Here is a 14,550-nt window from a genome sequence, read left to right as displayed (position 1 = left end):
TATATATATATATATATATATATAAAACTCTTCAATAACTATGCAGAATTTAATATCTGAACCTACCAAACAACCCCTAGAAAAAGATAAAGAAAAAAGGTAGCACCACCTTCAACACAAAACAAAAAGAACCCATAGAAACAAAAAGGAGAAGCAAAAAAGTGAGATTCAACAAAGAAGGTAAATAGAAAAAGAAACAAAACCTGGGCGGTGATAGCTGCTTTGACGGTGGATCCAATAAGACGAGAAATCTTAGCCATTTGATATGATCCTTCGAATCAATTCGTTGCTAAATTGCAAATCAAATATCGTAAAAATAAAACATGCAAAAGAAAAAAAGATGAAGGTGCAATATATATAGAGAAAAACAAAAGACGCCAGGCAAGAGAGAGAAAAAAAAAAATTAGACGGACTCCAACTCAGTGATGACACCACATCTTATCAGTTTTAATAATCACGAATAAGTCATATAAAAAGCACTACTAACTTCCTCCGTACCCATTCAAGTGTCATAATTTGATTTGGATTCCTCTTCCAATTCAAATTTAATTAGGTATAAAATAAAATAATGTTTTTTTATTTTTAAATTAATAACATATTTACGTATAACTATATAAGTTAAAAAAAATTACTAAATATTACAAACTTAAAAAAAACGTAAAACACTTAATTTGAACGCACGTAAGGTTGTGCTAATTTTGGGAGAAAGTTATGCTGCATTGAATTTGGGGTTACCAATTTGAATACGTAGATTTTATCGTCATGAATAGGCTCTGATTACCCCATCAGAAAAAAGAAAGAAAAAAAGTTACTTTATTTTTCATTAAAAAAATTAAATCATTTAAAAACCAATTCAAATTATATAAAGTTGGGTTTTTTGGTTTCGGCTTTAATCGTTCTTTCGAAAAAAATTTAAATTTTTTTGTTTTTTTTACAATTATAAGGTGATTGAAATAGAGATGAAATATATTTTCACTTACATGTGATAAGTTATACTTTAAAATCATTAAATGAATAAAAGTCTTCAAAAAGACGGTAAAATTCACATGAGTACAAAATACTTTAATTGAAATATCAATGTTCATTGTGTTAAATTTTATAAGATTAAAGACTACGATCAAACTAAATATTGACAAAGTATATTGTTAACTTCGAATCTGAAAACTATGACAAAAATTTACAAGCCCAAATTTAAAGTAATATATCTAAATATTGAAAACTATAAACTACTTTAAAATATATTAACAAAGTAGTTGAAAACCAATGCACGAGTGATATTATTCTTTTTGTTTTACTCTTGAGAGTTATTAATCTTGAAAGTATGTTTTTGACCGTCATAGAAAAATTAAGTAATAATCCATATTCATTGGTCAAATTAATAAGCAAAATAAATTAATTCATATTCATTTATTGAAAACTTTACTTTTAAGAGATTACTTAATAAGGATATAATGATAAACTTACCTAGTTTCTTAAGAGACGTAAAATCAAAAATGGTGACAATTAAATGGGAACAGAGAGAGTACTTGTTTACTATTTTAAAAATAAAGTTTACTCCCAATTTGTTATTTTAGCATATTAAAAAATCACAATTTATTTTTTATACTAATTATTTATTTTTAAGATCTAATATTTATTATGAGTATTATGATAAAATATTTATATTAATTATTATTTTTTAATGAACCTACAAAATTCACAGTAGATAAATAAAAGTAAGTGACAGAGGAATTAAAACTCTTACTTTTCAAAAATAAATAGCATTCACGTTGTTCATTTTATGTGATCTTGTTTTCTTAATTGTTTAAAATAAACTAGCACATCTCCAATTTAAATTTGAGATTATTCAAAAACACAAATTAAGTATGAAGATTATAAAATAAATTTTTGATAGTAGATTCATAATCAATAAAAGTGTCTTGTAATTTTTGAAGAAATAAAATAAAAAATATTATCGAGTTAATCAATATTAAATGTAGAGGCACTTAATAAATCAATACAAACGTGATGACTTGATGAGCATCCTATGATAAAATTATTGTTGTCGATACTTTTTTTCTCCCATAACTTTTTATTTTACATATGATAATACTTTAAAAACAAACAAATGTTATGATAGGCTTAAACTTATAATTTAAAAAAATATATATAACCACGTATCATATATTTAAGATTACATATTTTAATAATATTCATTTCTTACTGAAACGTAGTGCTAAATAAAATTACAACATACAATTGAAATAAGTTTTTTGGTCAATAAAAATGGAATATTATGTTTGTGACTAAGCAAAAAGTGGAAAAGTCAAGGTAATACAAGTGTATTTTCTCCCTTTTCTCCTTTCAGATATGGACAATGAATTACTAGGTGTACAATGTGGTTGAAGAAAAATATTATTTTCGTTTTAAAATAATTCATCTTATTAAAATTACTTTTATTAAAAAATTAATAAATAAAATATGTAATTTATTAAATTATTCTTATCTAATAAATGTCTCTTAAAACATAAACATTATTAAAAAGATGGAGTGTAAAAACATTACTTACCAGATAAACTTGTTAATTTTCGTCTTAAATTCTTAAGATAGTAAGATACCCTTATTTTGGATTTTTAAAAAAATTATTAAAAGGAAACACTTAGAACGGAGGGAATATTTAATAGGTTAATTATTTGACTATAATATTAGATACATTTGATTTGCCCAAAATTGTGGAAATAAAAGACTATCATCAACTCATGTCATTTCTTGGGTATGATTAATGCCGACAGGTAGGAAAATTATTATGGAAAAGAAATAGTGGACACTTTTTCTGTTTGGCTATAAATATTAAATTTAAAATTGAAAATTTGAGTTTTAATATTTTATTTAAATATATAATTTTATTTTTAATATTTAAATTATCTAAATGAAAGTGTAATTTTTCTTATAAATTGATTAAATTTCATAGTCAAACAGATATTTTAAGCAAAGCGCCAACTTAATTTGACAAACGAGACGATTGAAAATGAAAACAAAAGAAGGAAATAATTTCTTATTGGCCCACCAAAATCTTTTGTTTTCTAAAAAAAATTCTCAAACAAGAATTAAATTTGTGAACAATAATTAGAGTCAACGGCAAACTCAAATTTGAAAACTCTCATGGACCATACTCCAGCAAAATTGTACAAAAATACATGATCCATAATTTTAGCTTGTGAATTTTCAATAAAATAAATTAATATGGATAATAATCAAACTTATTGCAAATCATCCTTTGGGTGTAACAGGGATAGCAAATGAGCGGATTTGGTCAAATTTAAATGAGTTTGAAAGTGAATTAATGTAATAATTTAATTCGTCCATGTTTCATACGAATAAAAATGAATTTAGTAACAAATAGATTGTATAAATACATATTAATCTATATTTATTCATATTTTAAGTAAATAGTACTTTACACTAGAATTAACGGAAAAAATATTATAATCTTTTTTTGATAAAAAATGTTGAAAATACTTTATTTAGTTTTATTGTACCATAAAACTATATTTGACCTGGCACCTGCTCCGAGATCCGACTTTCGATTTGGGACCTAACCCCGACATTTGAATCGAAATTCCACTCAGACACCCGAATTGAGATCCGATTCAGGAGTCGGCTTTTGAATCGAAAAATGACACCGAAGTTTGATCTCAATGATCAATTTGGGACCCAAACACGACACTTAATTCTTGATCCAAAATTTGACTCCCTATTCGAAATCCAACATTCAAACTATAACCAATCCTAACCTATATATCGATATCTGACCCCAATGACTGATCCAGGACTCTATACCGACCCAAGTGAATCGGGATCCAACCCCGACATTCGACATGGGACACAACTTCGAATTCAGGACCTAACCCTAACACTCATTTCTGGATCCGACTCAGGATCCAATTGCCAAGAACTATTAAAAGTAGCCAAAATTTGCAAAGTTAGCGCTAAAATGTCCCTTGCATGTTTGGTAAAATGTCTCACAGATTTGCCAATTTTGTTTTGTTTTCTCATTTTGCAATACATAAAAAAAATATCTGAACACTATTTCAAAGATGTTATTTAACAACTGATAATAATTGTGTCACATCCATCAATCCTAATTATATAGCCTTTTATTGGAGTACGCACAAATAATTTATCATGATATATAATTGATATACTTTAATTGTGGAAAGTGGGGCTTGAAAATAGTATCTGAACGTAACATCACAAATATAAAACTATTGCTTAATATTATAATATAAATATGGATATACATAGCTAAAAAGATAAACTACACGTCTAATAAATAGAAAAATAGCAAACTTTCTACTATATCTACTAATAATAATAAATATATGAGTTAAATAACTCATGCAGGCAGGAGAACAACCTGCCTTCTTGTCTTTTATGGAATAATTTTGATATTTTATATATTTGTTGCTTTTAGTGGTATTGTGCTTTAAGGCTCCATAATTATGCTATTTTTAACTTTGGATAAAATTAGCTGGGCAATTTGTAATTTAAAGAAAATGTGGGATCCATCAACTTTTAATTGCAACCTATTTGTTAAGAGAAATGATGTATTGAGATTGACAGCTTGAAAATAGCATGAAGTGATGGTATATTCTTGGCCCATAAAATTGTGACAACATACGAAGAATGCATGTTATGAAGATAAGATATAATTCTTGACTAATGATGGTTGTGGAGGAGTGGTTATTACTTCTTTCATTTTTAATTAGAGGTTTTGGATTTGAGTTGCTTTGGGTATGAAATCGCATTTGCTAGGGACTGATTTAAATGTGGGACCTTTTAGCTCGATTTCGAAGTTAGTCGGACTTCAGTATAGAAATGACTTCAAAATTAATCGAACTTCAATATAAATATTGAACACTGAGTAAAAAATAAAATAAAAAATATATTATTATAAATGTGCATATTGCAACAGATAAGAATTCATGTTGCATCAGGAAAGGTTTCTTCTACCTCAATAACTCATACTATGGTATATAAGCTATTGGGGAAATTTAAAGTGGTATAATGCACCGTCATGGTTGAAATAAAAAAGGGGTTAATTGATTTTATGCAACATTGTTGGTTACTCTCTCTCCACTTTTATTTGTCGATTATTTTAAAAATAAATTTTAGTTTTTATCTGTTATTTTTAATATATTACAAAAACAATTATTATTTTTTCATATTTTACTTTTATCATTAGTTACTTATTATTTATTTATTTATTTTTTAAATTATTGGTGTAATATATTACGAATATAATAAATTATCGTTGAAAATAAAATGATAAAAATGAATACTAAACATTAATTAATAAAGATAGTGTAGTAAAATAGTTATGTCAATCATTATTTTATAATGTATGTGTCAAATGTTAGGCAATTTGTGTTTAATAGAGTACTACTGATTAGAAGAAACTTTGCAGAAACACTAAGTTACCAAAGTTTAAATCATCCAGTGAATAACATAAATTAATTAACAAAACTAAAATCTGTAAAACGTACCAGAATCTGGAAAACATAATGGAAAAAAGATCAAGCTCACTGAATCCATAGTGTCCCCTTAAGAAAATTATTCTCCTCTAGTATCCAAGATTTGATTTGAAATATGCCCTCCCAGGATAGAATGATCTCAATCACCAATGTATTGATACTCAAAACTCTGGTGTCAACGAGCCACTCAACGGTAGTAAAGTACACGAATAAAATTTGTGCAGAAGAAGAAGAAGAAATCAGAAATTTTCGTTAGTAAAAAGTTTGAAGAATCACTAGTATTTATAGCCAAGAGGAATAGGTTCCAAAAAGTTGCAACCTTTCAGAATCCACACGACCATTCATGAAAATTTGCAACCTTTCAAACGGTCATGGTTGTTCCTGAAAGTTGCAACCTTTCAGAACAGTCATTTCCAACGGCGGGAAATTTAAATAAAATGTGAAAGTATTTTAAATAAAACGGGTCGCTCGGATCCGAACGTTTCGGTTAATTAACTAAATAATTGAAACATTTTGGCCATTTAATTTAATTTAATTAAATAAATAATTAAAACAAAACTTTGTCCAAAAAATAATCTCTCGATCATTTTCCAAAGTCGAAGCCGAGCAAGCGACGACGGCGCGAGGGAGGTCCCTCTTTCCAACGCTTTTAACAACTAATAAAAGTGTTTCTCTATTTGAACACTTCTATTTTTCTTTCCACCACCAATGAGGGAGAAATGTTTTTCCTTAAAGCATAAGAGAATCTTTTTTAATTCTTCTTTTCATCTTCCCTTCATTTCCCATTAACTCTTGCTATACCCAACATCAAATCCAAATCGGACGAAGTTAAAGCGAATGAAAATCATTAATTTTCTTATTCCTGAATGTGCAAACCAATAAAGATATTGGGCAGAGGAATATTAGCTAGAGTTTGATAAAAAAAAAATTCCAAATATTATTTGCAAATCAGTTTTTGGTGAAGTCTTTGAGTGAAATTTTATCATGTGTTTTGTCATTAATTTTAAAAGAAAATATTGACTTTTAAAAAAATGATTTATATCCATAAATTCTAATAATTATTAAAACTATTCATAAGTTTGTATTATCATTTTATAACAAACATGTTTATAGAAAAGTCATGACAACGAACACAACTAATATGAATCTTAAAAAAGAGGAAGAAGATAAAAAAAATAGCATTGATTTGTATTCGAAAAACTACTATTACCATATGTAATTGAAAGTTACTTTAGAGCAAGCTCGGATAAAAAATATATAAAATAAATATATAACTGTATAAATTTTATATAACAAACTATGACTGAAATTAGTCCAATATAAATGATCGGTTATTTTATAAACAGAGAAGGACCTGAAATGCCCCTCAAATATGTGAATTGGTACAAAATCACCCTCTATCCACCTTTCGGCCCTAGAAAACCCCTGATGTTCACTTTTTGACTTAAAAATACCCTCGATATTAATCCTTTGACTCATTTTTTCCCTTGTTTTTAATAACTCCCTCAAAGTAAGATTATTAAATATTTGTTTATTATGTTGCCTAATGTGATTGGCCCAAATTTAAACTCTTCTCAAAAAATAATAAAAAGTCATATTTTTAAGAATTTATTTTTTCATAAAACTACATATGATTCATATTTTGATCTGATACACTTGAAAATAATATTGAAAAAATAATCAATTTCATGATATCTTCTTATTGGCCTATTTTAAATCAACCCCCAATTTATTATAATTCAACTCATAAATGGGGATTCAACTAAAATCCATACTCACCCCAACTGATTGTCCATCTAAAAGAAAATATTATTTTTAATACAAATTTTCTATCAATTATTCAAATGTCTGGTTCATTTTCTCCTTTTATACCTTTTTTTAGTGTCTTATTCTTAATTAAGATATATGAGACTCAAACTTGAAATGAACTCACATGTTTATATTCTTTTAATTTGTATTATTGTTAAGGTAAGATGAGGGTGGGGATAGAATAAATGATTATTTTTATTCTTTTCAATTTTCAATCAATAGACGAACCAAAGCTTTAAACTATTGATTTTTACTTTTTATTGTTATCTTTGTGGTTGAAAAAAAATGACCTCATCATCTCTTGGAAAAAAAAAACTAAAATAGATAATACAAATATATAATACTCCCTTTGTCCCTAGTTATTTATTCATTTTTCCTTTTTTACTTGTTCATTCTGACAAATCAAGAAATGACAAATTTTTTAAACTTATTATACTCTCAATTAATTACCTCTATTTCATATTAAGTTAATTTTTGAGGTGTTTCACACCTTTTAAGAAAAGTAGATTAAGACATAAATTGAACTTAGTTTTCCATTTTTACCCTTATTAATTACTGTTAAATTTATGATTAAAATAACTAAATATTAATTAATCACTAAATCCAATACTAACTAATGAAGGGTAAAACTGGAAGAACACTCTAAAAGTAGTCTTGAAAACTGAACAATTAAGTTAATTTGAAAAATCGAAAATGCCTCAAAATTAACTTAATATGGAATGGAGGGAGTACTTTGAAAAAAGGTAGAACTTTTTGAAAATTTCAAATTTTTAATTCACCCAATTCATAATTAATAGGGGTAAAATGATAAACTCACTATGTCAATCATTGTTTTCTTAATAGGTATGTCAATTTAAAAGTGGACAAACAATTACAGACAGGGGAGTATAAGATTAGAAAAAAAAAATAGGAAGTGGAAAAAGAATGAAAGAAGAACCCGACCAGCATAAAAAAACACATTAATTTGAATGGGGAAGAACCAAACGATCTTAATAGATTAGTTGGTTAGCTATTTGAACGTTTACTTTATTTGAGAGAAATCGATTTCCTACTTTATAATATCCTCTTCATTTTTCCTAACCCAATTTTTTTTTTTTTTTTTTTTTTTCCTTTTTGAAAAAAGAAGAACCAGGCAATGTTGATTTTAAAAAATAGGTATGGGTGAAAGAAATATTTTATTGATAATCTTAATTTTAATTATTTAATTTTTAAAAATGGCCAAATTTACCTTCAAATTATTCATAATAATATCTCATATCTATCCTCTATTTGCTTTTGGTATCAAAAATATCTTTTCGATCTACTATTTGGACCACAAATGCTTCCAAACTAACGAATATTCACATTAGCCATTTAATCAAAATAATCCTTGATCTATAGAAAATAGCTTAGTTTTACTCTCCATTTGTTTTGGTATAAGTAACATTGAAAAGAATTATACAAGTGCGACACAAAGAAAAATGAAGAGGATATAATTCCTACTTTAGGTTTTGACGTTTTGTATAATGTGAAGTTGTAAACTCAAAGTTAATATGGAAGTGCAAATTAAAGTCTAAATGGCAGAGGCAGTAACCAATACGGTAATGAGATTAATATTTAATATTTATATAGGGGTAAAATCGTAAAGTATTACTGGGTTATCGATTTACCCAATAACTCAATATTATAAAATTAAAATCGAACCGATAACCCAATTTTTTTATTTATAAAATCACTAAAACCCCATTAACCCAATAGCATTAAATCAATAACATTTTTTTCGATTATTTTTACACATCCTCAAATGAGAGAAAACAACTACAGTACATATCACCAAAGCAATCATTTGGTATGGTCATCAGACATCAAAGTTAAGTGGGCCCAATTTTTTAGAAGAGGTAATTCGAATTGGCTTATTTTAAGTGCATTTAAATTAAAATAGTTTTTAAATAGTTTCATGATATTTTGGGTAAGTTAAAAAGGAGAAACTTTCAAAAATAGCAAACATTAGGCACTCTATAGATGTAGTTTGCTTAATTATGAATAATAACAAAATGATAGGAGATGAGGTAGGAGAGAGGTGAGCTATATCTAGGAGAGAGTGTATTTTTTGCAAATTATTGAGAAAAAGAATACAAATACCAACTGATTTGTATCAAAGTGAATAATATTAAGAGTAGAGAGGCGAGTGAGATCGAGATAGGGAGGAGAGAGGTGAGCGATATCTAGACAGAAAGGAGAGAGGCGAGCGAGATCGAGAGAGGGAGCAGAGAGGCGAGCAAGATCAAGAGAGGGAGGAGAGAGGAAAGAGGATTGTATTTTGTATTTATTTTGCATTGTATTATGTATTTATTTAGTATCAATTGTATTAGAAATACAACGAATTATATTTTATATTTATTTTGCATTGTATTCTTTATTTATTTTGTATTAATTGTATTCGAAGTACAACAAATACAATTATTTTCATCATCTCTTTGATTGGATACAAATACATTCGACAACGAGGATGAATGCATATTGTATTCGTACGAATACAAATACAATTGATACAAAATTACAAAATACAATTTTTTGAATGCAATTGAAATAGTAATACATTATCTCTCTCTCTCTATATATATATAGAGAGAGAGATGAGGAGGAGGAGAGGTAAGTGAGAGAGGGAAAAAGTTTCTATAAAAATAACATATTGCTCTTTTTTATAATATTTTTAAACTATAGCTATTTTTCACAAATAAGTTACTAATTTTAACTAGTTTCATAATTTTTCCTTTAAAAAATACTTATAAACCCTTAGTTTTAAGCTAAAATAACAAAAATAAGTTAAAACTTTAAGATTTGTGGCTTTTTAAGTCAAAACTAAACGGGCTTTGTAGGTAGACCCAAAGAATTGAATGGCAACTACAACAACTCCTTTGATTAGCCTTGTCAAATTACCTCATGTATGTGCAATTACTAAAATACCCAATGAGGACAAATTTGTTGCATATGATTAGCCAATCTTGTGACAACAAAAAGATTAAACAAGCCCCATAGCACGATATCAAAGGAAAAAACTACTGTAACAAAAAAGTTCCTTGATATAACAACTAAGTAAGATTTGGTTCAATTAATTCACCCCTAAATTGAAAATTAAATTTTGAGAAGGACACACATTGACGAAGACACATATACTTATTCTCTTTTCTATTAAGTACTAAATTTTAATTAAAACGTTGTGAACGATTTTCTTGTTTAAACATGGCAATTGGGAGAATTGCCTTTGGCATTCATCACATATTAAATGTGCATTATTTGAAGGGAACATGACAATTGGGTCAATTGTCTTTATGGCATTTAGTACCTATTGAATTTGCATTATTTGCACGGATTTGAAGCTATCCCATTATTAACTCTATACATAGTTGAAAGTTAATATCTCCCTTATTTGTCTAATATATTAAAAATAATTATTTAATTTTATTTGTTTAGTTTGAAAAATTAGGAAATAATTTATCATTTTGTGTCTATTTTATCTTTGTTATTGAGTACTATTTATTTTTCAATATTTAGATGACTTATTATTAAAAAGGATTATTCCTCTATATATTGTTTCTTAAGGAGTGTGTCAAATCAAAATAACAAGTAAAAATGGACGGAGTGAGTAATTAAATCTCTCTTAAAAATTAAAGAATTAATAAGAGATAGATTGGTCAAACTACACTCTTATTAATTTTTTCTTAAGGATTATATAAAATCATATCATGACAATTAAAAAAGAATGAAAGGAGTAGTATTTTGTTATAGCTTAAGGGGTGTGAAAAAGGAAACAACTAGAAGATCTTTCCTTCTTATTTTGTTTTGTTGGGGACAATATCACAGACATGCATAAGCTACAAGATTTTCAAAAAAATTTAATAACCTCATGAGTCATACTTATCCACTATTATATTAATAATACAAAAAAAAAGACTAGTTCTTATTTACTTGACTTTATTTTATTTGGCCTTTTATACCTTTGCTCTGTTTTATCTTCAACCTTTTCAATAGAATCTCACCTTGAAATATATCTTTTAACACATATCTTCACCTTTCTTCCTTCCCCTAAATCACCCCCTTTATCTTCCAGAGATCAAAGAACAAACATGGAAATATAAAAATAGAGTAATTAAGTTGTGTTCATATCAAGTTAAAATAGAAGAGTTACATTATAAAATTTTCATATATACATCATGAGCTATTTTATTTGGAGAAGAACATGTTAAGTAAGAATCACTTGTTGATATAGGATGAGACCCACCATCACATAAATGTGAAATTGAGTAATTTTCAATAGTTGAAGGACAACTTGTTTTTTTTTTAATTGTCATGGACTGTCATGGTAGGTTCAGTGGCAACTGGCAAGTATAAGGTTTTAAGAGTAATGTGGTCCAAAAAGTAGATAGAAATTTTGATGTCAAAAAAAAAAAAAAAAACATAAATATGAGCTATTTTGAAAAGTTGAAGGATATTTTTTTTTACCCTTTTTCATTTTTTTTTACGGAAAAGGGTCATAGTTGTTCTTTACTCTTAGAAAATGGTTATATTTACCCTTAGGGTGTGTTTGGTATGAAGGAAAATGTTTTCCATGGAAAATGTTTTCCTGGAAAACAAGTAGATTTTTGACTTCTTTTCTCATGTTTGGTTGGTGAATAGAAAATATTTTTCGGAATTTTTTGTGTGCTTGGTTTATGAATGAAAAATGTTTTTGAGAAATATCTTTTATTTTTACTAAAGTAGAAAATAATTTTTGAAATTGAAAATATTTTTTAAAAACAAACTTAATTTTTTTTTCGGGGGTGGGGGTGATATAAATGCTCTTTCATGTAGTGGAGTTAGGATTAACGAGTTTTTAAATTGGGTGGGTTGGATAAAATATTAAATAGAAACTAAACTTTTAATTATAATAAAAATATATCTTTTAATTATAATAAAAAATATAAATAGTAAGTCTTCTCTCTTCTCCTCACTTTCTTCTTAGTTTTTTTATAGTTTCATAACACGTTATCAGCACGAGACTCTATCATCTCGAGCAAATACTTTAAAAAGATCAGTATTACAAATTAATCAACGGAGAAACTGACAAAAGTCCCACATCGGTGGTTAATGAGATGGGTGGACTCCTTATAAGACTTAGGCAATCCTCCTCTAGCTTTTGGGGTGTGAGTTAGGCCCAAGACCTAATTTAACATGGTATCAGAGCTCGGCTAGAAGATTAGGAGCTGGTAAATCACTGATGACGAGCTTGTAATTGAAGGTGCTGGTTCAATCACTTCTTCCTTCTGTAGATTTTTTTTTTCTGCGATTTGAATCTGAGGATTAGCAATGGCGACACTGGATGTTAGTGATCCTCGACATCCTCTCCATTTACAACCATCAGATAACCCTGGAAATGTGATAATTTCGATCCAGCTTAAAGGATCTGAAAATTACTCAGTCTGGAGCAGAGCAATGAAAATTGCACTGCGAGCTAAGCGTAAAATGGGATTCATTGATGGAACGTGCACTAAGGATCTGTACAAGGATGATCTAGAAGAAGAATGGGAGCGCGTCAATGCTACGATTCTCACCTGGATCATGAATACGGTGTCGAAGGAGTTAGTAAATGGCATCGTGTATGCAGATGATGCGCATGCAGTATGGGTGGATCTTCAGGAGCGTTTTAACAAAGTCAATGGATCAAGGATCTACAATCTCCATAGGGAAATAGCCACAATTTCACAAGGTACATCTGATATCTCCTCCTATCATTCACGATTACGTTTACTGTGGGATGAATACCAGTCCTTGATTCCTGCGTTATGTGGCTGTGTCACATCGAGAGATTTCGTAGTACATCTAGAACAACAGAAATTGTTTCAATTCATGATGGGATTAAATGAATCATATAATGCAATTAGGAGTCAAATTTTACTTATGACACCATCTCCTTCTGTTAGTCAAGCTCATGCTATGCTTGTTCATGAGGAGAGTCAAAGGAAGATTTGTGAGACGAGTTCACAGGGAGGTATAGTCAGTGACTTACATGAAAGTACAGTGTTGATGAGTCTACATAATAATCAGCACAGGCAAAAGGGATTCAATTCATATAATAATTCAGGATACAGTAGTTATAATAGCAATTCTTTTTGTGATCTCTGTAAGAAGAAAGGACACACACAGAACATATGCTACAGGTTGATAGGCTACCCACCTGGATACAAAGGGAAGAAGAAACCTCTGTTTAATCAAGGGAATAACAACATAGGAGAAAATGTTTGGAATAGACAAGCTAATATGGTCATGCAAGATACTGTAAATGATAGGGGAGATGCTGGTCACAGAGGTAATAGTGCTGGAAATAGTGAAAATGGTCAAAAACAGTATAATCAGAGGATTAACATGGTTCATGCTGCTGGGGAGGTGAGATAACACAAAGGTCACAGTCACAGGCTTCTCATCAGCCAAATCCTGATATTTGCAACAAGTCAGGTTCAAGGGGACCAAACTATTTTACTGATCAACAGTATAGTCAAATAATGAGCATGCTAGACAAGGGTAAAGGAGTTGAACAAGCAGGCACCATGGCAGGTAATGCTATTTCTCATTCATTGCAGAATTGTACAGATGCTTGGATAATTGATACTGGAGCCACAGACCACATGACCAGTAATTTGCACTTATTGACTAATGTGACCAACACATATGACACAATGAGAAGTAATGTGTATCTTCCAAATGGTAAGACAGTGCCAGTTGATTACCAAGGAACATGTCAAATTGCAGGTGGCTATGCCATGGGAAATGTCTTATATGTGCCTGATTTCAAGTATAACTTGTTATCAGTATCACAACTAACAAAAGAATTATCTTGCTCAGTGATATTCTTTCCACACTTTTGTGTCTTCCAGGACCTTTATACTGGGAAAGTGAAGGGGATTGGTAAGGAAGAGGGTGGCCTCTATCTCTTACAGCCAAAAAATTCTGAGAAGATTTGCAGTAGAACAAGCAGCAGCAGCAGCCTTGCAGAAAAGGTCATAGATAATGTTCAAACATGGCATAAAAGACTTGGACACATCCCAGCTGGTGTTATGCAGAAGTTGTCTTTCCTACAAAATAAAGTGTCAGTCTGCAGTTTTGACAATTGCACTGTATGTCCTGTTGCTAGACAAACTAGGAAACCATTTCCTCATAGTGTTACTAGATCAGCAGAACTTTTTCAGTTGCTTCATATAGACATCTGGGGACC

At 29.0% G+C, this 14,550-nt stretch overlaps 1 protein-coding gene across 1 annotated transcript in view; it reads right to left on the bottom strand.

Annotated features, from left to right (window-relative positions):
• Nucleotides 1-434, bottom strand: part of LOC102599962 (gamma aminobutyrate transaminase 1, mitochondrial) — a 7,733-nt gene extending 7,299 nt beyond the window's left edge. Inside the window, exon 1 of the mRNA XM_006357812.2 lies at nucleotides 204-434. Within this exon, the coding sequence (XP_006357874.1) occupies nucleotides 204-260 (57 nt within the window). The 5' untranslated portion in view covers nucleotides 261-434. The remainder of the gene's footprint in view (nucleotides 1-203) is intronic.
• Between the last annotated feature and the right edge of the window lie 14,116 nt (nucleotides 435-14,550).

The sequence above is a fragment of the Solanum tuberosum genome, unplaced genomic scaffold (genome assembly GCF_000226075.1).
Source record: "Solanum tuberosum cultivar DM 1-3 516 R44 unplaced genomic scaffold, SolTub_3.0 scf00250, whole genome shotgun sequence".
In the NCBI taxonomy this organism is placed as follows: Eukaryota; Viridiplantae; Streptophyta; class Magnoliopsida; order Solanales; family Solanaceae; genus Solanum; species Solanum tuberosum.
The sequence above is the reverse complement of the archived record's forward strand: the minus strand, read 5'-3'. Positions and strand labels throughout refer to the sequence as shown.